This window comes from Kogia breviceps, chromosome 10, assembly GCF_026419965.1.
Source record: "Kogia breviceps isolate mKogBre1 chromosome 10, mKogBre1 haplotype 1, whole genome shotgun sequence".
Classification (NCBI taxonomy): Eukaryota; Metazoa; Chordata; class Mammalia; order Artiodactyla; family Physeteridae; genus Kogia; species Kogia breviceps.
In genome coordinates, this window is record NC_081319.1 from 4,877,112 (window position 1) to 4,900,025 (window position 22,914).

Consider the following 22,914-nt stretch of genomic DNA (forward strand, 5'->3'; position numbering starts at 1 on the left):
TGTCCAACACTGTACCCAAGGCCCCGCCCACCCGGCACTCTCCATCCCCCTTATCCTGTCCTACTTTTTCTTCTTCCTCACACGCACCACCTTCCGGCGTACTGTCCAATTTACTTATTTACCACGTTTACTGTATGTCTTCCCTCATACTCTCGCTCCTTCCCCCACCCCCCCCCACACACAGAGAAAAGCCCCATAAGGGCAGGGATCTTTGTTTTCCTCTCTGAAGTATCTCAAGCAGCTAGAACAACGCCTGACACACAGATGGGCCTCAATAAATACTTGAATGACTGACTGAACTGAAGTCTAAGAGACTAACTATCTTCCGAAACTGCAAGCTGCACTTGAGCTCACTCAACTGACGAAGGCGCAGCCCAGGAGAGAAATGAGCGGCTGTGAGGCCGTCACAGAGACTAAAGCCAGAGCAGCCTCTTACCATCCTTCGCATATGCCACACAGTACACAGTATCTTTGTGTCCCTTTAGGGGCTGAAGTAAGGTGCCATCAGACGTGTCGTAAACCTGGCAAAAAAGAGACAAAAGGACAGTTACCCGCGTGGCATCCATTAGTCAGAATCCCTGCAGGTTGCTGCTGCTATTGTTGTTGTCAAAACAACACATTTGTCAATATTCTAAATGTGCACCAAGTAAAAACTGAACCAAGAAACCAGAAAGAATGTGACTTAAAGTTGGGAAACCCAAGAAGGAGAAGCTCTGATTCTGCCCATTACATGGCCGGAAATGTGCCATTAATGCTCGAGAAACAAAAGTTCACTCCGTGAAACTTCTCTACACAGTTCACTCCCCTTGCATGTATTTGGATATATGACCAAACAAGCTAGGCCCTCCCTAATAAAGCCAGCACAAAGAGCCCAGCTAGAGCACGATTAAATGCCAGTGCTAGCCCTGCCCTACTACCAACATCACAGAGAGATGTTTCATACTTGCTACCAAGAGTTGGAAGTCACAGACCTGAACTCTGGGTTTGCAAATTGTAGGGAGTGTTATAAAACCCATCTGTAACGTGCATTTAGGATTTTATAGCTGTGTAACATCTATAAATATGTGGAGATCTAAAAAACACACCATCTGAGAAATAAAAGCAAAACCCTCCAGCAATGGTCAGTGTTGGAGAAGATAACCTAAGGGAAAAACCTAAAAGGATTTGGATTGTTTACCCTGGACAGAAGAAGCCTGCAGAACAATTTACCCACGGCTTTCAGATTATGTCGTCACCATGCACAGAATGGAGATGAGGCCGTCTGCATATCTCGAGACAACACAGCAGCAAGAGGAAGCGGACTTACGCAGGAGGAAGGGGAGATCATGCAAAGGGTTTTAGGTCAAACAGAAAGAGTTCTCTGAAAATTACTTTTATACACTGGGACAGGTTCCAGAGACAGCTCACGTTCTTTGAAAATATGAAAAATGGGACCGCATCCATATGGAATTGTTTAGGAAGGCCAGTGCCTAAAAGCTGGGGTCAGGCTATCTGGCTTCTCACGGAGGGAGCCCCTTCAGGCCTGTTGTTTGAATTTTTCAGGGGGACAAAACGTGAACTGACAACAGCTCAGTTTCAAAGGCATTTTAATTATCTTGAACTCTTTCATGAACTCTTTCATGGGTGTCTCACAGTACAAAGGGAAAGATTAATGACTCCAAAGGAGGTATTGTTCACAGGTTTCTATCTGATAGAAAGTTTACCTGCCGGTTTTAAATAGCCCATTTCCTTCCCTATTAAAAAATAATGACTGGTTTTTCCACCTTGCCTTTTTTATCTTAAAAAAAGGGTCAAATTTCAGCACTTACAAGAGGCAGAGGAAAAAAAGCACTTAAAAAGGAAACTCAGACAAAATCCTACCAGTAATCTGTTTCCTGCAGCCAAAATCAGTTGGGTTCCGTCGGGCTTAAATGCGAGGTCATATACACTAAACAGGAGACAAGATAAGACAAAAGGACAATTAGGAACTAAAATGATGAGGTCTACTAATGGCAGCGAAAGCAAACTTTACTTCCATTACGAAGCACTGATCCTGTATGAGGGAGAAAAATAATGGCTAAGAATTGCATTTGTTTGCAAATTCCATTCAACTGCCACACCTTCGATCACAATTCACTTGGCAGTTAGCGTTGTGTCCCAATTTCCACCTGTCCAGAAGCCAGACGCCAGACATGATTCAAAGGGTAAACAGTGGAGGGCACTACCTCATCTAATAATACCATAAAGGCTACACGAACTCAGAGAACGTGTGAGGGGTAGCAAATCCACAGGTCTCTGAAAATGTTGGTAATTTATTAAAATATCATTACTGGACTTCCCTGGTGGTCCAGTGGTTAAGACTCCACGCTTCCAATGCAGGGGGCATGGGTTTGATCCCTGGGTGGGGAAGTTCCATATGCGGCGAGGCACGGCCAAAAAACAAAATACTCTTTCCAATTAATCAGATATTTATCAAGTGCTTCTTAAGTGCTAGGAGCTAACAGATACAAGATGAGTAAATCACAGACCCTCCCTGCCCTCAAGGAAATTACCATACTGTGGGAAGGTGATGCTCAGACACTCACAAAGAATCACATCATCAACTGGGTTTTTTTTAACATCTTTATTGGAGTATAACTGTTTTACAGTAGTGTGTTAGTTTCTCCTTTGCAACAAAGTGAATCAGTTATACATATACATATGTTCCCATATCTCTTCCCTCTTGCTTCACCCTCCCTCCCACCCTCCCTCTTCCACCCCTCTAGGTGGTCACAAAGCACCGAGCTGATCTTCCTGTGCTATGCAGCTGCTTCCCACTAGCTATCTATTTTACATTTGGTAGTGTATATATATATATGTCCCTGCCACTCTCTCACTTTGTCACACTTACCCTTTCCCCTCCCCATATCCTCAAGTCCATGCTCTAGTAGGTCTGTGTTTTATTCCCATCCTACCACTAATCTCTTCATGACATTTTTATTTTTAGATTCCATATATATGTGTTAGCATACGGTATTTGTTTTTCTCCTTCTGACTTACTTCACTCTGTATGACAGACTCCAGGTCTATCCACCTCATTACAAATAACTCAGTTTCATTTCTTTCTATGGCTGAGTAATATTCCATTGTATATATGTGCCACATCTTTATCCATTCATCTGTTGATGGACACTTAGGTTGCTTCCATGTCCTGGCTATAGTAAATAGAGCTGCAATGAACATTTTGGTACATGACTCTTTTTGAATTATGGTTTTCTCAGGGTACACACCCAGTAGTGGGATTGCAGGGTCGTATGGTAGTTCTATTTGTAGTTTTTTAAGGAACCTCCATACTGTTCTCCATAGTGGCTGTATCAACTTACATTCCCACCAGCAGTGCAAGAGGGTTCCCTTTTCTCCACACCCTCTCCAGCATTTATTGTTTCTAGAGTTTTTGGTGATGGCCATTCTGACCGGTGTGAGATGATATCTCATTGTAGTTTTGATTTGCATTTCTCTAATGATTAATGATGTTGAGCATTCTTTCATGTGTTTGTTGGCAATCTGTATATCTTCTTTGGAGAAATGTCTATTTAGCTCTTCTGCCCATTTTTTGATTGGGTTGTTTTTTTGTTATTGAGCTCCATGAGCTACTTGTATATTTTGGATATTCATCCTTTGTCAGTTGCTTCGTTTGCAAATATTTTCTCCCATTCTGACGGTTGTCTTTTGGTCTTGTTTATGGTACCCTTTGCTGTGCAAAAGCTTTTAAGTTTCATTAGGTCCCATTGGTTTATTTTTGTTTTTATTTCCATTTCTCTAGGAGGTGGGTCAAAAAGGATCTTGCTGTGATTTATATCATAGAGTGTTCTGCCTATGTTTTCCTCTAAGAGTTTGATAGTGTCTGGCCTTACATTTAGGTCTTTAAACCATTTTGAGTTTATTTTTGTGTGTGGTGTTAGGGAGTGTTCTAATTTCATACTTTTACAGGTAGCTGTCCAGTTTTCCCAGCACCACTTATTGAAGACGCTGTCTTTTCTCCACTGTATATCCTTCCCTCCTTTATCAAAGATAAGGTGACCATATGTGTGTGGGTTTATCTCTGGGCTATCTATCCTGTTCCATTGATCTATATTTCTATTTTTGTGCCAGTACCATACTGTCTTGATTACTGTAGCCTTGTAGTATCATCTGAAGTCAGGGAGCCTGATTCCTCCAGCACCATTTTTCGGTCTCAAGATTGCTTTGGCTATTCGGGGTCTTTTGTGTTTCCATACAAATTGTGAAATTTTTTGTTCTAGTTCTGTAAAAAATGCCAGTGGTAATTTGATAGGGATTGCATTGAATCTGTAGATTGCTTTGGGTAGTAGAGTCATTTTCACAATGTTGATTCTTCCAATCCAAGAACATGGTATATTTCTCCACCTATTTGTATCATCTTTCATTTCTTTCATCAGTGTCTTATAGTTTTCTGCATACAAGTCTTTTTGTCTCCTTAGGTAGGTTTATTCCTAGATATTTTATTCTTTTTGTTGCAATGGTAAATGGGAGTGTTTTCTTAATTTCAGTCTCAGATTTTTCATCATTTGTGTATAAGAATGCCAGAGATTCCTGTGCATTAATTTTGTATCCTGCTACTTTACCAAATTCATTGATTAGCTCTAGTACTTTTCTGGTAGCATCCTTAGCATTCTCTATGTATAGTATCATGTCATCTGCAAACAGTGACAGCTTTACTTCTTCTTTTCCGACTTGAATTCCTTTTATTTCTTTTTTTTCTCTGATTGCTGTGGCTAGAACTTCCAAAACTAGGTTGAATAAGAGTGGTGAGAGTGGGCAACCTTGTCTTGTTCCTGATCTTAGTGGAAATGGTTTCAGTTTTTCACCATTGAGAACAATGCTGGCTGTGGGTTTGTCATATATGGCCTTTATTATGTTGAGGAAAGTTCCCTCTATGCCTTCTTTCTGCAGGGTTTTTATCATAAATGGGTGTTGAATTTTGTCAAAAGCTTTCTCTGCATCTATTGAGATGATCATATGGTTTTTCTCCTTCAGTTTGTTGATATGGTGTATCACGTTGATTGATTTGCGTATATTGAAGAATCCTTGCATTCCTGGAATAAACCCCACTTGATCATGGTGTATGATCCTTTTAATGTGCTGTTGGATTCTGTTTGCTAGTATTTTGTTGAGGATTTTTGCATCTGTGTTCATCGGTGATACTGGCCTGTAGTTTTCTTTCTTTGTGACATGTAAAGCACATGTTTTTTTCACATTTGAACACTTTTGATGTTGGGATGTGTCTTATAATTGATGATGTGTCAGTTTAACTGGCAGCATTTTTGCTTTCTTAGTCGTATGTAAAATAATGATATTTTACAATCAGTGACCTCTTAGATTGGATGAAATATAGAATAATACTGTGATAGAGGCTTTCGGAGATACATTAAAGCATATATTGTAGGATTCCAAGGAGTGGACACTGTTGTGATTTGGAGAGGATCAGAAAAAGCTTCATGAAGAAAACAATATGTGAAAAAGGTAGGGCTTCTGAGATATGCAGGAGCCTGGGTAGGCACAGAAAACAGAACAAGCAAAGACAAGACAGTGGGAATAGCAAATATCTAAATAACCTAATTTGACTGAAACATTTGGCTATGTGTAAGGCAAGAGGGAGCGATACGGCTGGAAAACACAGGCTGGAGCCCTATTACAAAGATTCTCAAATGCCCCCAGGCAGAGGATTTCATTAGTCGGGGTGGCCCTAGTAAGAATGTGTCAGACAGCACTGCCAAGATGGCCTATTATAAAAGTTGAGCATGGGATAAATTAACCTGGCACCTGTGAGTGACAGAAAAATATACACCCTCGAGTATTCCCTGGTGGTCCAGGGGTTAAGACTCCACAATTTCATTGCCTAAGGCACGGGCTTGATCCCCTGTCAGAGAAATAAGATCCCAAAAGCCATGGTGCGGCCAAAAAAAAAAAAACACACCCTGGTAACTATGTGGAGCATTTACCACAGACACCCGATGCTGAGCTCTTCAAATGCATTATTTTATTCTGTCCTCACAACAATTCTATGAGGTAAGAATTACTGCTCAATTTTGTGGTTGAGGACACCATGGTTCAGAGAGGTCGAGTATCTTGTCCAACATCACACAGCAAGTGAAAGGACCAGAATTTTAACTCAGGTCTGACTTTACAGTCTGTGCTATATGGCCTTCCACTCTCCTGAATTACTGTCAAGTATAACAAATCTATGCCACCCTCAATACTTTAACAACAGTGACTAATATTTATTAAGCACATTTATTTACATGTGTGCAAAGTACACTTTAAATGCTTTACGTGTGTTAACTCACTTAATTTTCACAACAGCCTTATATCTGTTTTGCAGATGAGAAAACTAAGGCACTTGCCTGAAAATAAACTGCTACTGAGTAGAGGTGGAGCCAGAATTCAAACGCAAGCAGTCTGACTCTACAGCCCAAGCTCTAACCACTACGCTTGTGGCCTCCAATATAATTATTATTTGCATATGCCATAGTTGAAAAAATAATTAGCAAGAGTCTCCATGTTTCATCAGCAGGAAAAAAAAAAGTGTTACCATCTACTCAAGGCACCACACATAGAATTCAGAGTTCTTATATAGGCTCCATTGACCTCAGAAGCTTCCTTTAATAAAAGTAATTCTTCACACATATTCAAGAGTTAAGAGTTGTTGAAGAGTGTAAATTTACATGATCTCATTTGACCTTACGCTAACGTAATGCCTCAGACAGGCCAGGCATTATTGGCCCATTTCTACTGATGAGGAAACTGAAGTACACTGGCGAGTCATCTGTCTGCTGTCACACAGCTGGCTGATGGAGAAGCTGGAACACAGCGATTGCTACCCCTCTCCAGTTGGGTATCCCTCGTGATAGAAGCAAACACAAACCCTGAGTCCTTCAGCCTCCTCGCTGTTATGTGGTAACAGACCTGGGCCTTCCCGTCTCTCAGGCTTTCTTTCCCAGAACCTAGGGGACAACGTACTGGGTGCATTTCACACTCTGCGGAGAAGCAGGGCAGGAGAGGCAAAAGCAGGGGCAGCTGGGGCCAGAAGGGCTGACCTCCGGCCTGAGCTGTGGTCCTCACCTACACAGCAAGGCTAGGGAGCTGCCCTCCCGCCTCGCAGCGTACACAAGCAGCCACCTCCTGTGGGGAGCTGGGGAGGCACGAGGTTTGGGAGGGGTCTGCACCTCTCTTCCACAGTCATCTTGGTCGTGTGGCTCCCTTCCTGCCTTGTACGTATCTGAGCCCATCAAAGTGGTTCCCGTGTGGCTTCTTCTTCACTAGGATCATTTCGGGCTGAATTATTAGCAAATCATTTCTGAGCATCTCACTTGAGCCAAGTCTTTAGCTACCTTCCTTTCAGATGTGAAAATTCATTTTCTCCGCATTTCTTGAAGTTTGCTTTTCAAAAGTGTAACATATATGTCTGATTCACCCCAATCAAAATTCTTATTGTACTTAGAATCTGTACAGTTTAAGAATTATATAATCTTCTGTATTTACACTGTTTCAGATACTACCTTATCCCCTTAATTACAGTCATATGCAATTTCAGGGTAATGACCCTATTTTAGACATTTGTGGACCCACAGTACATGGCATTGTCCCAGACACAAACTGAGTACAACTGACAAACTGACAAGATTTTTATCTTGAACCCCTTGGGCTTTAATCGCATCATAAGATCACAGAAACTTTCCCAAACTATTGGGAAAGACCCTAGACCCTGTCATGTAGTCCAAGGCCCCTACCAGGGCAGGAATTCCCTATTGATGGATCCAGCCTCTGCCTGAACACTCCCAGGGCTGGGGAGCTCACCCGTCTGCAGACGGTCTGTTGTACGGTAGGATGGCTCTCTGCCCACCTGCCCCCTTTTATGAAAAACGGACATTGTCAGATTCCATTGCAGAGACACAGAGGGTGAGTCCTGCCAACTGTCCTCTGTCAACCCTGTGCCCACCCCACTGTAACCTGAAGTCTCAAGGTGCCTCTCCAAATCCCGCACAACCTGATCCAGCCCCCACTTAACTTGATTTGAATCTTAAGCAAACTGTCACCTCATTAAGTCTCAGTTTCTTCACCTGTACATGGGGTGACAAGTCCAGCCTCACAGGCTGCCGTGGAGATTAAACAAGATAAGGCAGGTAAACACTGTCTGGCCCACAGCTGCTGCGGATGAGGCGCACAGCAGATGGCAGCCTGCCTGGAATAAGGCATCACGGTCGAGAAGAACCTAGAGCACTGCTTTGAAGGGAAAAAAGGAGTTCCGAGAAGAATAAGAACATTTAGGAAGGGCCACTGGACGGGAAAATGGAGTTTTCAGCTGAACTGAAAAGCATAAATTTAAAATCTTAGCAAAAGGGGGCAGGGTGGGGCAGGGGAAGGACCACCTAATTAAGTGCACAGTCTGACACGGAAGGGAGGGGGGAGTCACTCTGGGTGGATGAGAGGTGGAGTAACAGATCACAGCAACAGGACTCAAGAAAGAGAATTTCCTGCTGCCACACGAAGGTTAGACGGAAGCAAAAGAGCAGACCGGCTGGCGGAGCTGGTGCAGTGTGGAAGAAGAATCTGACATCTGGGATTTTGGAGTTCTACTATTTATTTTTATAGTTTTTTGTTTTGTCTCCTTCTGGGCTATCAGCTTGCATATGTAGCTGCCATCAGTATTGCTGGCCTCTAGAACCCCTAAAGCCCCTACACTAGAATAGCTGTAATGGGCCAAAAACCAAATAACCAATCTTCATTCATCATTCATCCACTCACCTCTTCATTCGCTCATGAATACCTCCATCCATGAAATAATCACAACCACCACTGTCTAGGCTCTAGAATAAGCCTTGGAAATGAGTAAGGCATAGCCACTGCTTTTAAGGGGGTTATAGACTTCTGGGATCAACAGTTTCCCATAAACTCTTGCACTAGACAGACTCTAAGTACCACAAGAGAGGAATGAACAAAATCCTATGCCAGGGGTTGAAAACTGGAAGCCAATCAGGCTATATTTTGGCCAGCAAACGTTTTGTTTGGCCCATATGGTATTTTATTTTTATTTACTTTTTTTTTTTTTTTTTTTTTTTTACAGATTAGGTGCCAACATTTAAAAATTAGGACATTCCACATAAAAACCCAGATCTCTGGTTTCTGGTGAAAACAGGAAGCTCTGAGGCACGCTGGGGCAAATTCCTGCAGGGTGGTAACGGGCAGAAGCAGAGCAGCTGCTGTCCCTTTCAGTCAGAGCATGCGCTCTCCAGTTTGCCACTTCTTAGTATCTGACAGCAAAATCAAATGCTCAGCTGCTAGCTATCAGCAGCTTGTGCTATGAATACTTTTATAACAGTCAAGAGAAAAGAAAAAAAATCTTTTTTTCTTTTTACTCAAATCTCAAAAGTAGAAGTGAAAGATACAGTTGTAGGGCTAGACGTTTCAAAAAGAGTGCAGTATAGAAAAGAAGAATACTCCTAGGGAAAACGAACAATTCCTTGCATTCAAGATGCAAATAAACATCTCCCGTTTATGTTGCCTGCCTGATTCCTGCAGGCAATTGAGTTTGCAGCCTCTGTAACACCAGGAATAATTAATGCAGTGGCTGAGAGCATTGGCTCTGGAGTGAGGAAGAAAGCTGGCTCCACCACTTACTCACTGTGTGACCCTGGCAACTTATTTACCCACTCTGTGCTTCAGTCGCCTCATATGTAAAACAGAAATAAGTATAGTTCCTACGTCAGGTGCTGTTGTGAGGTGACAATGAGATAAAAGATATGAAGTTCTTAGCCAGTGCCTGGCACAAAGTAAGCATTAGCTATTACTGGTGCGGAGTACAAAGAGAGAGACCATCTCCAAAGGGAGGCTTAAGGATGTTTAGGATTTCACTGTGAGGCGATGAAGGCCTCACACAGAGAGGCCAAAGGAAAGACAGAGAGGGAATGGCTCTGTTCCAGTAGCCAAAGCAGAGGCTTCACAATGAAGCTGAAAAGATCATGTAGGAAGTTTTGATGGTCAGGCTGAGGAGAACTGCCCAATAAGTCAGTATGCCCTCAAATGTGTTGTTATATGATGGATTTGGGGGATAAAAATGGAATAGGACATTAAACAACATTGAATCATAAACTGAGAAAGTCATTCTCTTTCGATCCTCTTTCAAATCTTCTAAAAAAACATAGGAGAAAGTCTTGCTTTGATGCTGTTCAACTCAAGCATCTCTCCAACCACACTTGCTAAATCTCTAGCTCTAGAGACACTACACCTGAGGCTCAGAGGCTCCCTAGCGACAGTATCTAGCTACAACTTGTTAACGACGTTTTGTTTCTCCCTGCTTTAAGTTCTACAGTTATCTTACATTTACAGCAATTGCTACTGGTGTTCATATACAGTGTAATAAAGTTTCCCTGTAGAATGTAAAAGCATGTTTAAAGGAAAATAAGTGAGACAATTTAGAGAAAAGGTCAAGTAAACAAAGAGTATAGGTAATACGCGAATGCGGCATAAGTTGTGAAGCTGGAAAACACTGATGAGCCCAGGATGGATTTTGACTGAAGGAAAGACAAGATCAGACTGTGATTATGTGTAAAGGCGCCTCCACAGGCCACTACCTCACGCGTGGTACATCCCTTTGCTCCCTCTCCAGGCCTCAGTTTCTCCATCCGCAAAGCGGTGGGAAGGCGACCCTGCAGCCGCCCAGAGCCGGGACGCAGGGCCCTCAGCCCAGCCCGCAGGCCCGTTACCCTTGGCAACCACCAGGGTTCACGCCACAGCGCCCGCCATCCCCACTGGGGCTCAGCCTCCCGCTCCTCCCGGACTGCCCCGCTCCTCACCACTGCTCGGCTTTATCTCTCCACGTCAACACGGCCCTCATAGCGGTTTCCCTCACGCCTCGGGCCCCTCCTCCCCGCCTCAGCAACAGGCCTAACTCCGCGAGCCACTTTGTCTGCCTGCGCTACCCCGGCAACGCACATGCGCAGTGAGCTACGCGCGAAGCAGAGAGTTCCGAGTGCGCATGTCTAAAAGGAAGGGCTAGAAAGAAGGAACGGGAGGCTAGAAGGCGTCCTCATATCTAGGACGCGCGCGATTGGTCGGAACGGGCAGGGGGCGGTGCAAGCCTTCCTCGACAAAGGACTTGATTGGCTGAGCCGTTGAAATGGCGGCTGTGGTCGAAGGGGGCGGCCGGAAAGCTGCTGAGCAGTCAGACAGACTTCCACTGCGTTCATCTTTTGGTTGCATCCTAGAATTCCGAGCTGAAGAAGTTTTCGCCTCTTACTCTGCTCCACACCCAGAGCGACGCACCCTCTCGGCCTCTTACTGCAGCCGGAGCCCGCTTGAGGGACACGTCTGGGATGGAGAGTCCGAGCCTGGGGGACTGCGGAGCTGCCCCCTCGGTCATCGCCAACCAGCGCTTAGTCCCCGACCGGCCGTGTGACCTCCGGCAAGTTATTGTCCCCTTTCGGGCCTCAGTTTCACCACCTGTAAAATGGGAGCGGGGGAGTAGAAGGTGGGTGGGCCTTTCTTACCTAGGGTGGATGGACACTTGGAGGCCGGCAGGGTTAGTTCCTGCGAACAGGAGCTGGAGTACTGAGTACTTGCGTATGTGCGGTGTGGGGCTAAGATGATTTACCTACTTTTTTTTTTCTCCCCCAAAAATGTGATTCTCAGAACTACCTTGAAAGAGGTATTACCTCCTTTTTACAGATGGAGAAAGAGACTTTGACAGGTTAATTAACTTGCTCTGGGACCACATAGGTAGTAAATGGCAGAGCTGGAATTTGAACTCAGTCTGTTGATTTTAAAGTTCGTGCTGTTTTCACCAGGATTTAGTTTCCTTATCGCCAAAACTGTGAACAGTATAATTTCTTAAGATCCACCCAGATCCCCCAAATTATTTAACCCCATATTGCATCAGCAGACTTTGATTCTAATTCTAGTTAGTCACTGGCTCATGCTTTGTTTCCCTATTTGTAGAAAAGAAGTTGGTTAGACATCTCTAGAGACTCATCCAACTTTGAAAATGTAAATATGATTTAGTGATTAGGATACACTCTAGTGAAGTTTTTCAACAATAGTAGAGAGGGAGTATTAGACCAAGATTTAGTAGACCTAGGTCCTGGAATCAGTTCTGCAAATAACTTAATCTTCCTGTCACTCAATTTTATCAATAAAATGAGAGTAATCCTTATCCTACCTGCCTCACAAGCTTATCGGATCAAGAATGAAAGAGAGGGCTTCCCTGGTGGCGCAGTGGTTGAGAGTCCGCCTGCCGATGCAGGGGTCACGAGTTCGTGCCCTGGTCCGGGAAGATCCCACGTGCCGCGGAGCAACTAAGCCCGTGAGCCATGGCCGCTAGGCCTGCGCGTCCGGAGCCTGTGCTCCGCAACGGGAGAGGCCACAGCAGTGAGAGGCCCGCATACCACAAAAAAAAAAAAAAAAAAAAAGAATGAAAGAGAGTTTGAAAATTCTTCATCAAATATTCTTTACCTTTTAGAGGGTTACAACCTCTGATGAAAGTAATAGACACTGTCCCCCCACCGCCCCCAAAATGCACATATATATAAAAATTTTACCTCACTTATTTCGGGGGGAGGAAGGTGTCTCACTGACTCATTTAAGCTGTTCTGTTGATCCCCAGGTTAAGAGCTCAGCTGTTGGTTCATGTTTTTAAACTTAGGCCAAGTGTCACCAGAAATCTCTATAACAGAGCTATTCAATGATTAACAAAAAAAAATTTTTTTTCTAGCAAGTAGCTTGAGCTTTTCACTGTGCAGAGATTTCCAACCCTTTTTAACCATGTTGGAGGACAGGAAGATATTGGAGAGGAGGAAGATACTCTCATACAATGACTGAGCCATACTGATTTTAATCTCTCCCATAGTCCATGGTTCCTTCTCTGTTATGGACAGAAATTGGATAAAAAGAGTCAAATTAATCTTTTTTTTTTTTTTTTTTGCGGTACGCGGGCCTCTCACTGCCGTTGCCTCTCCCGGAGCACAGGCTCCGGACGCGCAGGCTCAGCGGCCACGGCTCACGGGCCCAGCCGCTCCGCGGCACGTGGGATCCTCCCGGACCGGGGCACGAACCCGTGTCCCCTGCATCGGCAGGAGGATTCTCAACCACTGTGCCAGCAGGGAAGCCCGAGTCAAATTCATTTTAAATGAGTTAATCACTTGGAGTTTGTTTTTTTTTCAGGGAGGAAGATGTTGCTCTGGGATCAGAAAGAGTGGGAGAAGATGAGAATCAAATGGTGATAAAAAGCAGCAGTGAGTGTAACGCCCCGCTACGGGAACCCATTGCTTCTGCTCGATGTGGTGGTAGCGCAATGACCGAGTGCCCTAAGTCTGTACCACGTGGATGGGAAAGAGTGGTGAAGCAAAGGTTATCTGGGAAAACAGCAGGAAGATACGACGTATATTTCGTCAGGTGAGCATGCAAGATGGTAAAGATAGTACAGCCAAATAATTTTGTCTAGACAGGTGGTAGGAAAGCATAGCAGGAGTTTTGGCTTTTTTCTGTTTTTACCATAAAACCATTACAGATTCTGTTCCTTCACTGTCACTGGTTACTTACATAAGGTGATTTGAGGACAAATACTTAGATTTTCTCCTACTGTGAATGGCTACTGGTAAGGTTGCACTTAAGCTATATTCGTAAAATTATGTTCTGTTGTCATAGAGGAGACTATTTTATTTATTTATTTATTTATTTTTGCGGTACGCGGGCCTCTCACTGTTGTGGCCTCTCCCGTTGCGGAGCACAGGCTCCGGACGCGCAGGCCTAGCGGCCATGGCTCACGGGCTTAGTTGCTCCGCGGCATGTGGGATCTTCCCGGACCAGGGCACGAACCCGTGTCTCCTGCATCGGCAGGCGGACTCTCAACCACTGCGCCACCAGGGAAGCCCCGAGGAGACTATTTTAAAGTATCACTTTATCACTTTTTTAATTTTAAATGACAAATGCCCGTGGCAAAGTTTGGAAATTATTAATTAAAAAAAATCCAAAATATGGTCCAGTTTTTTAAAAAATTCACTTTTATTAACTAGCAATAAGTTTTCTTTAATATCATTTTCTAGCCCACAGGGACTGAAGTTCCGATCCAAAAGTTCACTTGCTAATTATCTTCACAAAAGTGGAGAGACTTCTCTTAAGCCAGAAGATTTTGATTTTACTGTACTTCCTAAAAGGAGCATCAAGTCAGGACGTAAAGACCAAAGCATGGCAGCTCTGCCATCCCAACTGCAAAACGAAAGTAGAAATCCAAACCGGAGCCTCAGGACACGAAACAAGTGGAAAAAAGATGTGGTTTCTTTGCCAGGTGCTAGTTTGGAATTGCAAGATAGAAGAGAACTCTCTAACTTTACTTCCATTCGTTGGCTTTTGAAAGAAGATGATGGTGTCAATGATGCTGACTCCAGAAAGGTTAGAAAGTCCAAAAGAAAGGTGACTGTTTTGAAAGGGATTCAAATTAAGAAAACTAAAACAGGGTGCCGGAGGAGGCTTCCCGATCCTGTTAAAAGTAATAGAAAAAGAGCATCTGTGTATAATAAGGCAGCAGATGCTGAAAGTGAGCCTCTTGCACAAGAAAGTCAGCTTGAGAGAACTTGCTGCGTCTCTGATGCCAGAGCGAGCGACAAGACCCTCACTGTTCCCAGTAAAGAGGAGAGGCCTGGTAAAGAAGACTCACTGTGTTCAGGATCAGGTTTTGAACAGACCACTTCTGGCATCATAAACAAATTACGTTCAACCAAAGAAGCAGGACACAACAAGAAGTGTGAGGGTACCTTTTTAGAATCGGAGGAAATAAGAACCAAAGTAGAAGTTGGGGAAAGGAAGGAGCATTTGCATATTGACATTTCAAGAGGTGGCTCTGAAATGGACAACAGCTCACAAACGGAGAAAGACTCTACTTCTGCGAAAATATTTCAAGGTATTCAGTGCAATAAAGTGCTGTTAAACGTGTGATGAGGATTTTGCACTTCATGCCTGTACCCAGTTAGCATGTGGGAATAGAGTGAAGAAGTAGGGCCAAATATCAGAAACATTCTACCAGTTGGTCCTAGTGCCTTGTGTAGCTGATATTTAAGCCTTCTTATATGACAGAGGAACAATCAGCTGGCTACTGCCTTGATGCCCCCAACAGAGGACAATCGTGCCATTAACCGTTGCTACCATCCTGGTACAACACCTGGGACTCTCCTCAACAGTGCTCTCCCTTCTTCCTTTTTTTCCAGCCAATAATCTTACAGCTTTAGGGGAAATAAAAAGGTTTCACTTGTGAAAAGATTTGGGGAAGACTCTTGCCTTTCATACATAAACTGGTTGAGAATAGTCAGTATCTTCTCTTTGCACCCCTCCTGTTACTTATTACTGATGTGTGACTTCCAATTTAATTTTGTATATATCATAGTCATTTTTACCTTCTATTGTAATGCTTCTCTAAAATGCTTTAGAGCTCTAAGTAATTCAAAACTGTAATCACATAGTTCATCTATTATTTGTAATATGCTCTTAATACAGAGTTCAGAGCTTAGCAGTTTTGCCTTTATAATACCTCAGTGAATAAGAGATAAAGAAAGGGGACCTTTGAGCCACGCTATATTAGTTATTTATTATGCCGTTATGGTATAATGAATAACTCCTTTAAAGAAGAATAGTAATTTTACTTAAAGCCCTGTGTGGAGACAGCATGGACAAATTAGTAGAGCAGGTGGTTAGAGTTGGTTCCTGCTCTTGGTCCCACTCATGATTTTATTATGTCTTTGCTGTGCCTGGAATTTCTCTACCTTGAACAGAAGATGACCTCATACACCTAGGAACTGCATAAAAATTCTCCAATGTGTCCTTTAAAGACCTTGAGCTTCCTAAAGCCTTGAGGTTTATGTAGATTTATTGCTAGTAAAATGGGCAACTAAAATATCAAAAACATCCTTTTGTGACTAAAATGGAAGTATCCTAGTCATCCTATGCATAAAGAAGTCTAGTTCTCAACATAATTACGTTTACTGTAGGTAATAGGTATCCAATGGAGTAGTAATGACTTTCCCAGTGCCTTAGTTAGAAATTGCCACATAAATTGAGCTTAGTCTCCTAGTAATAAAGGAGGCTAGTCAGTAATTATCTATAGGAACCCACAGAAGAAATTTCAAGTAGGTAGTAAGAGCAGTTTCCTTTGTTCTGACCCTGTTTTATTTTCCACTGGGCTTTGCCTATTCAAACTAGAATAGCAAAGAACACTAGACTGATTATCTGGAGACCTGGATCCTTGTCCCAATCTATAGTCAGTCCCACTATTGTTTTCAGATAGTTGCTTAATTTCTAAGCCTTAGAGTCTTCATGTGAAAAACACAGGTAATAACCCTCACCAATCCTGTTTTTCACATCGTGAATATTGTAACGTAAAATGAGAAGTGAAAAAGATGGCTTCACGCTAGACTAATGCAAGGTATTATTAACTGACATTCAAATTTAGAGGGTATGGCTAAGGGAGTATTAAATGTGATGATTTTAGAAACTTGAAAGCCTAATAATGGTGGTCAAAGAGTCTTTGTTAAATTAAACCTCCCAGTAGATAGCGGCCTTAGGTGTTCTAAGGTCCAAATCTTAGGCTTTCCTGCAGGTTCTGTTTTACCTGCATCCTTTTTTTTGTTTGTTTTTTGTTTTTTTTAGTAAAAGTATTCACTGCAGAATATTTGGAAAATATGGAAAATTAAAAGAAAAGAAAAATTAGCAACAACCATTATACCATTTTGGTTTATTCTAATCTCTTATCACATTTTTTTCTTTTTTTATTAAATTGGGATCATATGCTGAATATTGCTTTTTTCACTTAAAAATTAATGACATGGGAAAAACGTAGTCTCAAAATATTTTAATAACCACATTGTACAAATGTCGTAATTTAAAATATTCTATATTATTTCCAATTTTTCAATGTAGTGAACTCTGAACAAAAATCATAGAGAACTAGTATAATAGTGGTTAAAGGCCTGGACTCAGGAACCAGACTGCCTGGATTAGAATTTCAGCTCTTGACACTTACTAGCTGTGGGACCTTGGGCAAGTTACCTAGCATCTCTGTACCTCAATTTCCTTATTTGCAAAGTGGAGAGAAGATAGTACCTACCTTGCTCATAGGTCATTAGTAGGATTAAACTGGTTAATTTTTTTTTTTTTTTTTTTTTTTTTTTTTCTGTACGCGGGCCTCTCACTGTTGTGGCCTCTCCCGTTGCGGAGCACAGGCTCCGGACGCGCAGGCTCAGCGGCCATGGCTCACGGGCCCAGCCGCTCCACGGCATGTGGGATCTTCCCGGACCGGGGCACGAACCCGTGTCCCCTGCATCGGCAGGCGGGCTCTCAACCACTGCGCCACCAGGGAAGCCCTAAACTGGTTAATTTTTGTGAAGTGCTTAGAAGAGTGCTAAACTGAACGTTCTATACTAGTAGTGTGCTCTTGTTGCTGTTTGCAGGCCTGAATATTTCTTTAGGCTAAACCATGGATTCTGTAAACAATGTTCACTCTTTCCTTTTCAGAAGACGCCATCCCACAGACACAAATAGAAAAAAGGAAAACAAGCCTGTATTTTTCCAGCAAATACAACAGAGAAGGTATCCCTTTTCCAATCAGAAAACCAGACTTTAAACCTATTTCAAGTGTTCCCCTCTAACTCAGTGTGTTTGTTTAGCTCTTAGTCCCCCACGACGCAAGGCCTTTAAGAAGTGGACACCTCCTCGGTCACCTTTTAATCTTGTCCAAGAAACACTCTTCCATGATCCGTGGAAGCTCCTCATTGCGACTATATTCCTCAACCGGACCTCAGGTTTGTGGATTCTTTAATCTTTGTCTTAGTAGAGACAGTGTGATGAGGAGAACTGATCGGGAAACCTGGTCTCAAGTTTGATTTTGACCTCAGCTAAGGCCTTCTTCTTTCAGTCAGTCCTCAAACTCTTCACCTATAGACTAGATGACATCCAACAGCCTTTTTAAGCATTAAAGAGCAGATTTTCATTTATGTTCTACTTCCAAATTACTTTTAGTCATCGATGAAAATCCGTTACTTAACCTTCCTCCTCTCTGTGTCACGTATAAAAGCATTTCTTTTTCATAGGATGCTTGCTTTAATGTCACTGGCACCTTATGTTCTGTATGCTTTTACACTAGTTATATGATGATCTGATTATTTAAAAGCCAATATCATTACAAGGCCAGGTTTGGGCATAATTTGGACCGTTAACCAAATCGGTTGATGGTGTTGGATTTTGACTCTGAGAGTGGTTGCTGATTTAGGTAATGTCTTCTCATCAGTGGTTTAAAAAGAAAGAAAGACAAAAAACTATATGAGATTTCTCGGCCTTCCCTGGTGGCGCGGTGGTTGGGAGTCCGCCTGCCGATGCAGGGGACGCGGGTTGGTGCCCCGGTGCGGGAGGATCCCGCGTGCCGCGGAGCGGCTGGGCGCGTGAGCCACGGCCGCTGGGCCTGCGCGTCCGGAGCCTGTGCTCCGCGATGGGAGAGGCCACGGCAGTGAGAGGCCCGCGTAGCGCAAAAAAAAAAAAAAAAAACTATATGAGATTTCTAGATAAAGAGGTACGTGAGCCTAAAATCAGCCCATCTGGACGCTTGTAGTCACGTGGTTACTTTTACTTCCCAGGCAAAATGGCAATCCCTGTGCTTTGGCAGTTTCTGGAGAAGTATCCTTCAGCCGAGGTAGCGAGAACTGCAGACTGGAGAGATGTTTCAGAACTTCTTAAACCTCTTGGTCTCTACGATCTTCGAGCAAAGACCATTATCAAGTTCTCAGGTACTTTCCCATATACCCAAAGGGGAAAAACATAAATTGTGCCTATTTAAGAGAGCCACACCTTAAACTTTAATGTCCTCAGTTGCGATGTTAATAGAGGTCATTCAGCTCAAGCACTGAAGGCACTTGAAGATAGTTCGCTTGCCCCAAAGTGCGGTCTCCCGCTGGCCCAGGTGATCAGTCTTTGCCCAGCATCAGGTCAGGCCGTGTGGGCAGGATTAGAGGAAGAAGTCAGTGAAGCAGAAAGTCCAGTTGACCTCAGGGACATTACCCCTGTCTCGTTAGGTCAGCACAAAACAATAACGGTTAGTCAGTGGCAGACAAGCAGGTCAGACAGGGGTGGTGGCTGCAGGAATTCAGAAGAAAGGAGCCACAAGTCAGGCTGTTAGGAGAGATTCCTTCCCGTCCCTCTCTGGTGTTTCTCCTTTTCAGGGAAAGTATTTTCCTAGAGGCTGACATGATATGTGGGGTGTTGTATTCTCAGATGAATATCTGACCAAGCAGTGGAGGTATCCGATCGAGCTGCATGGGATTGGCAAATACGGCAACGACTCTTACCGAATTTTTTGTGTCAACGAGTGGAAGCAGGTAAGGCCCGTCTCCGGCACATTCTGTCTCCGAGGCAAAGTAAGTCCACCGTTATGGTTAAAACTGTTTCTTGGACACACGTGCTATTACAGTCACAAGCAGCTTTGTTCCAAGCTTGAGGGGCAGTGGTGGCTTGGGGTTATTGACAGCAGGAGAGGGTCCATAGATTTCCCCAAGTCCACAAAGAGCCCCTGGTCTCTGACTGACGTCCGCTGGTTTGCCGCTTCTAGCCCTGTTCCTGTCATTTCCATTCACGTACGGTCTCTCGGCCTGATGTGGTTTACCTCCTGCCACAGTCGTACTCGCCTTCAAAAGCACACCGCGGAAGGGAAGCAGGCACACGCGGGATTGGAACGCAAGCTTGTTGGGTTTCTCCTAGTGGGGTCTCAGACGGTTCTTCTGGTGGGTGGGTCCCACTTCGGCTGCCCGTTTACTGAGTGTGCCCAGCCCATAGGCATCTGGGTGGCACCCTGGCAGCTGATAGGCACTGCCGCATAGCCTGTACACTGCCCTCTTAGTGTGTGACTGGCCCTGAAGCATTTAGCTGGGAGGTCTGGCCAAGCCCATCCCTGCTTCACCATTTATTGTGAGCTGAGCAGTCCCTTTAACTCTCAGGGTCTATAACCTCCTGGAAAATGGCATATTAATACTTGACTCGTGTTATCAGCACCCTCCTCACTGAGTTGCGGTGAAGGTCAGCACCAAACTGGAAAGTATTTTGTAAACTGTAAAGGATTGCTTTGATGTAAGGTATCATTTTAGCCATTCTTGAATCTCATTAGGGTAAACGTTACCATTTTCAGGTATATTGTCATAAGGTGCTGTTCCCCCACCATATATTTAAAAAGCCAATTTAAAAAATGTATTTCTTACTAACTTACATAAGGCCTCTGTCTCCTAATGTGTTGTATTTCTTCTAGGTACACCCTGAAGACCACAAGTTAAATAAATATCATGACTGGCTTTGGGAAAATCACGAAAAATTAAGTCTACCTTAAAACTCTTTGACGTTTTCAAGCTTGTTTTTATTGCATTGCTTTGCACTTTGATTCTTAAAAGCTGCACTAAGCACAACATCCTTTCCAGGTATATAGATTCTCATCAGCCCAACTAGAAACCTAATGTGTGTCTTCTTAACCTAACCTGCTTCCTGTGTACCGCCGGAAGATCTTTGCTACTGAATGTGCTACCACATGTTCTGAGATTTTTTTTAAAAAAATTAATTGTTATTTGACAACAATCCTAAAAATGTATATGACTTTTCCAATTATGAAATGTGACTTGAAGTTTAAAAAAACTTTCCTCAGGGCTTCCCTGGTGGCGCACTGATTGAGAATCTGCCTGCCGATGCAGGGGACACGGGTTCGTGCCCCGGTCCGGGAAGATCCCATGTGCCGTGGAGCGGCTGGGCCCGTGAGCCATGGCCGCTGAGCCTGCGCGTCCGGAGCCTGTGCTCCGCAACGGGAGAGGCCGCAACAGTGAGAGGCCCGCGTACCGCAAAAAAAAAAAAAAAAAAACCACTTTCCTCAGTTATTAATAATACAACACAAATCTCTATCAACCTTGCCTGAGGGAAGATTAGACCTCCTGTTGTCCTTCTATAGAAAATGATATCACACAATTGTTATATGAAGAAGCAAAGAGTTTTCGGCCACACGTGTCAGAAAAGGTATGATAGGGTAAACTAGGCAGTTAATTAATAAAGTATTTTTATTAAAAAACGCTAACCTCCAAAGAAAAATAAGATTATTTTGTCCTCATGTGTCCTTGATGACTGTCTGCTGGCTTTTAGGAATTGGAGATTTGACCATTTGATAACCTAATGTGCATATCTGCCTGTAGTTCTGTTGCAGAGCATTGGCTTCGGGCTCACGCATTTACCTTGATCCCTATGTGAAAACTCGAGCATTTACCCATCTCCCATCTTCCAGCTGGAGGACAGGACCTTTTAAGTTTTATGCCATTTTTAAAACAGGTATTATAATGGTATAGCTCAAATACTGAAACATTTACTTTAGAAGGAACTCACAAAACAAACAAAAATCTAAGTTATTAAATCTTGATTATCCATTGTCACTTTAAGGCATAATTTGGAAATTAAATTGATCAAATAAGTGAAAAACAAATTGTTAGGGAAACTACCTTTGATGTAGGGTAGAGTTTGAACAGAACCAGTATACAGTGTGCTGCAGAGCTAGTTGGTTGTTTCCACTATAGTGAGTGAGATTCATTTTTTAGAGAAGGATGGATTTTGACCATCCTTCAAAATCCAGGAACAGGAAAACTGGCCACGCACACGCACACTTCCAAGGCAAACATCCACCTCATCACCTCCCGTCACATTTTTATTTAACAGATATCAGAGTAGCATTCACTAAGTGCAAAGGTCTGTGCCTGGGAGGGGCACAAAGATGAAAAGGCTCTGTAGAGACCCTCACGGGAGAGAGAAAGGGACAAACAATAATGAAAGGTAACAAAAGGGGTGAGGTGTGGGGACACGGTGCCCAACGCTGCAGCGAAGAGTCCAGAGGGGCCCCTGCAACCCTGGCCATACCTGGGGTCAGAGGGTAGGGCAGGCAGCAAGCTTGGAGCATCCGGTGTGGTGTGGCGGTGGGACCTGCTGTCCAGTCCCGGCCCAGCATCTCCATCAAGACTGGGCCAGCGGGTGCAGCAGGGGAGCTGTGCAGCAGCCAGGCCGGGCTTTTCCCCTTTCCTGCAGGTGAGGTTGCCTGGCCTCTGTATCTGTTTCCTCATCTGTTGAGAACGGATCAGTGAGGCCTACCTCACACAATTATGATTATTATGAAATTGCTTAAACGGAGCCTGGCTTACAAAAGTGCTACATTAATGAGGCCCATAGGGATGGTCTGAGTGACGGCCTCAGGTTGTCGAGAGGGTCACAAAAATAACACATTTCAGTAAGGATGGTACCTTATGCAGAGTAAGCACTCAAGTGTTTGGGTCTTTTCTAACTTCTTTATTTGAGACAAAATCCACATAACATAAAATTGATTTACCCATTTTTTAAAGTGTACAATTCAGTGGTTTTTAGCACAGTGTTGTGCAACCATCATCACTAACTCCAGGATATTAACATCACCTCAACAAGAAACCCCTTACCTGTTAGCAGTCAAACCCAACGATCCCTCCCTCCTGCAGCCTCTGGCAACCACTCGTCTGTTTTCAGTGTCTATAGATTTGCCAGTTCTGGGCATTTCTTACAAATGGAATCATATAATCTGTGGCCTTTGGGGTCTGGCTTCTTTCACTCAGCGTATTTTGAAGGTCCGTCGTGTTGCAGTATTACCGACCCAGGTTCTTAGACTCTTTAATCAACAGAAATTGATAAGAGGCCAGATGAGAAATTCAGGCAAGGCTTTATTGGGACTAGTGCTGCCGCAGGAGGGAGTGAAAACAAATAACAAGTTCCCTTGCTCACTTCTTGGGTGGAGGGGGGTGAGCAGGTCCCTTAAATGGGGCAAGGGTAGAGGCTGACCCATGGGTCGGGCTGGAGGGGCGGCTTCGGTGGTCT

General features: G+C 43.6%; 2 protein-coding genes across 6 annotated transcripts in view; one reads left to right on the forward strand and one right to left on the reverse strand.

The window, feature by feature from the left end:
* IFT122 (intraflagellar transport 122) overlaps positions 1-11,015 on the reverse strand; it is a 71,797-nt gene extending 60,782 nt beyond the window's left edge. For 2 of the 5 annotated variants that reach the window (XR_010842460.1, XM_067043390.1), the window contains exons 1-3: positions 10,830-10,977; positions 1,861-1,927; positions 437-521 (exon numbers count right to left, since the gene is read on the reverse strand). Coding sequence is in view for 2 of the 5 variants with exons in the window: in XM_067043390.1 (XP_066899491.1) it covers positions 437-521; positions 1,861-1,927; positions 10,830-10,870 (193 nt within the window). In the remaining 3 variants the exon portion in view is untranslated. Of the gene's footprint in view, positions 1-436; positions 522-1,860; positions 1,928-10,829 lie in introns of all 5 variants that reach the window. The other 3 variants (XM_067043391.1, XM_059075717.2, XM_067043392.1) reach the window with 3 other exon arrangements.
* Positions 11,016-11,017: 2 nt separating this feature from the next.
* MBD4 (methyl-CpG binding domain 4, DNA glycosylase) lies at positions 11,018-20,395 on the forward strand. Its single transcript, XM_067043393.1, has 8 exons — positions 11,018-11,437; positions 13,192-13,422; positions 14,073-14,926; positions 17,530-17,604; positions 17,682-17,816; positions 18,645-18,794; positions 19,279-19,382; positions 20,303-20,395. The coding sequence occupies exons 1-8, from the start codon at positions 11,349-11,351 to the stop codon at positions 20,378-20,380; spliced, it is 1,716 nt and encodes a 571-aa protein (XP_066899494.1). The 5' UTR covers positions 11,018-11,348; the 3' UTR covers positions 20,381-20,395.
* The last annotated feature ends 2,519 nt before the right edge of the window (positions 20,396-22,914 follow it).

Excerpts from the sequence above, each read along its gene's own strand:
- MBD4 (XM_067043393.1), top strand. The coding sequence starts at position 11,349 with ATGGAGAGTCCGAGCCTGGGGGACTGCGGAGCTGCCCCCTCGGTCATC. Across the intron at positions 17,817-18,644 it reads ATTCCTCAACCGGACCTCAG|GCAAAATGGCAATCCCTGTG; the intron begins GTTTGTGGATTC and ends TTTACTTCCCAG. Across the intron at positions 18,795-19,278 it reads GACCATTATCAAGTTCTCAG|ATGAATATCTGACCAAGCAG; the intron begins GTACTTTCCCAT and ends TTGTATTCTCAG.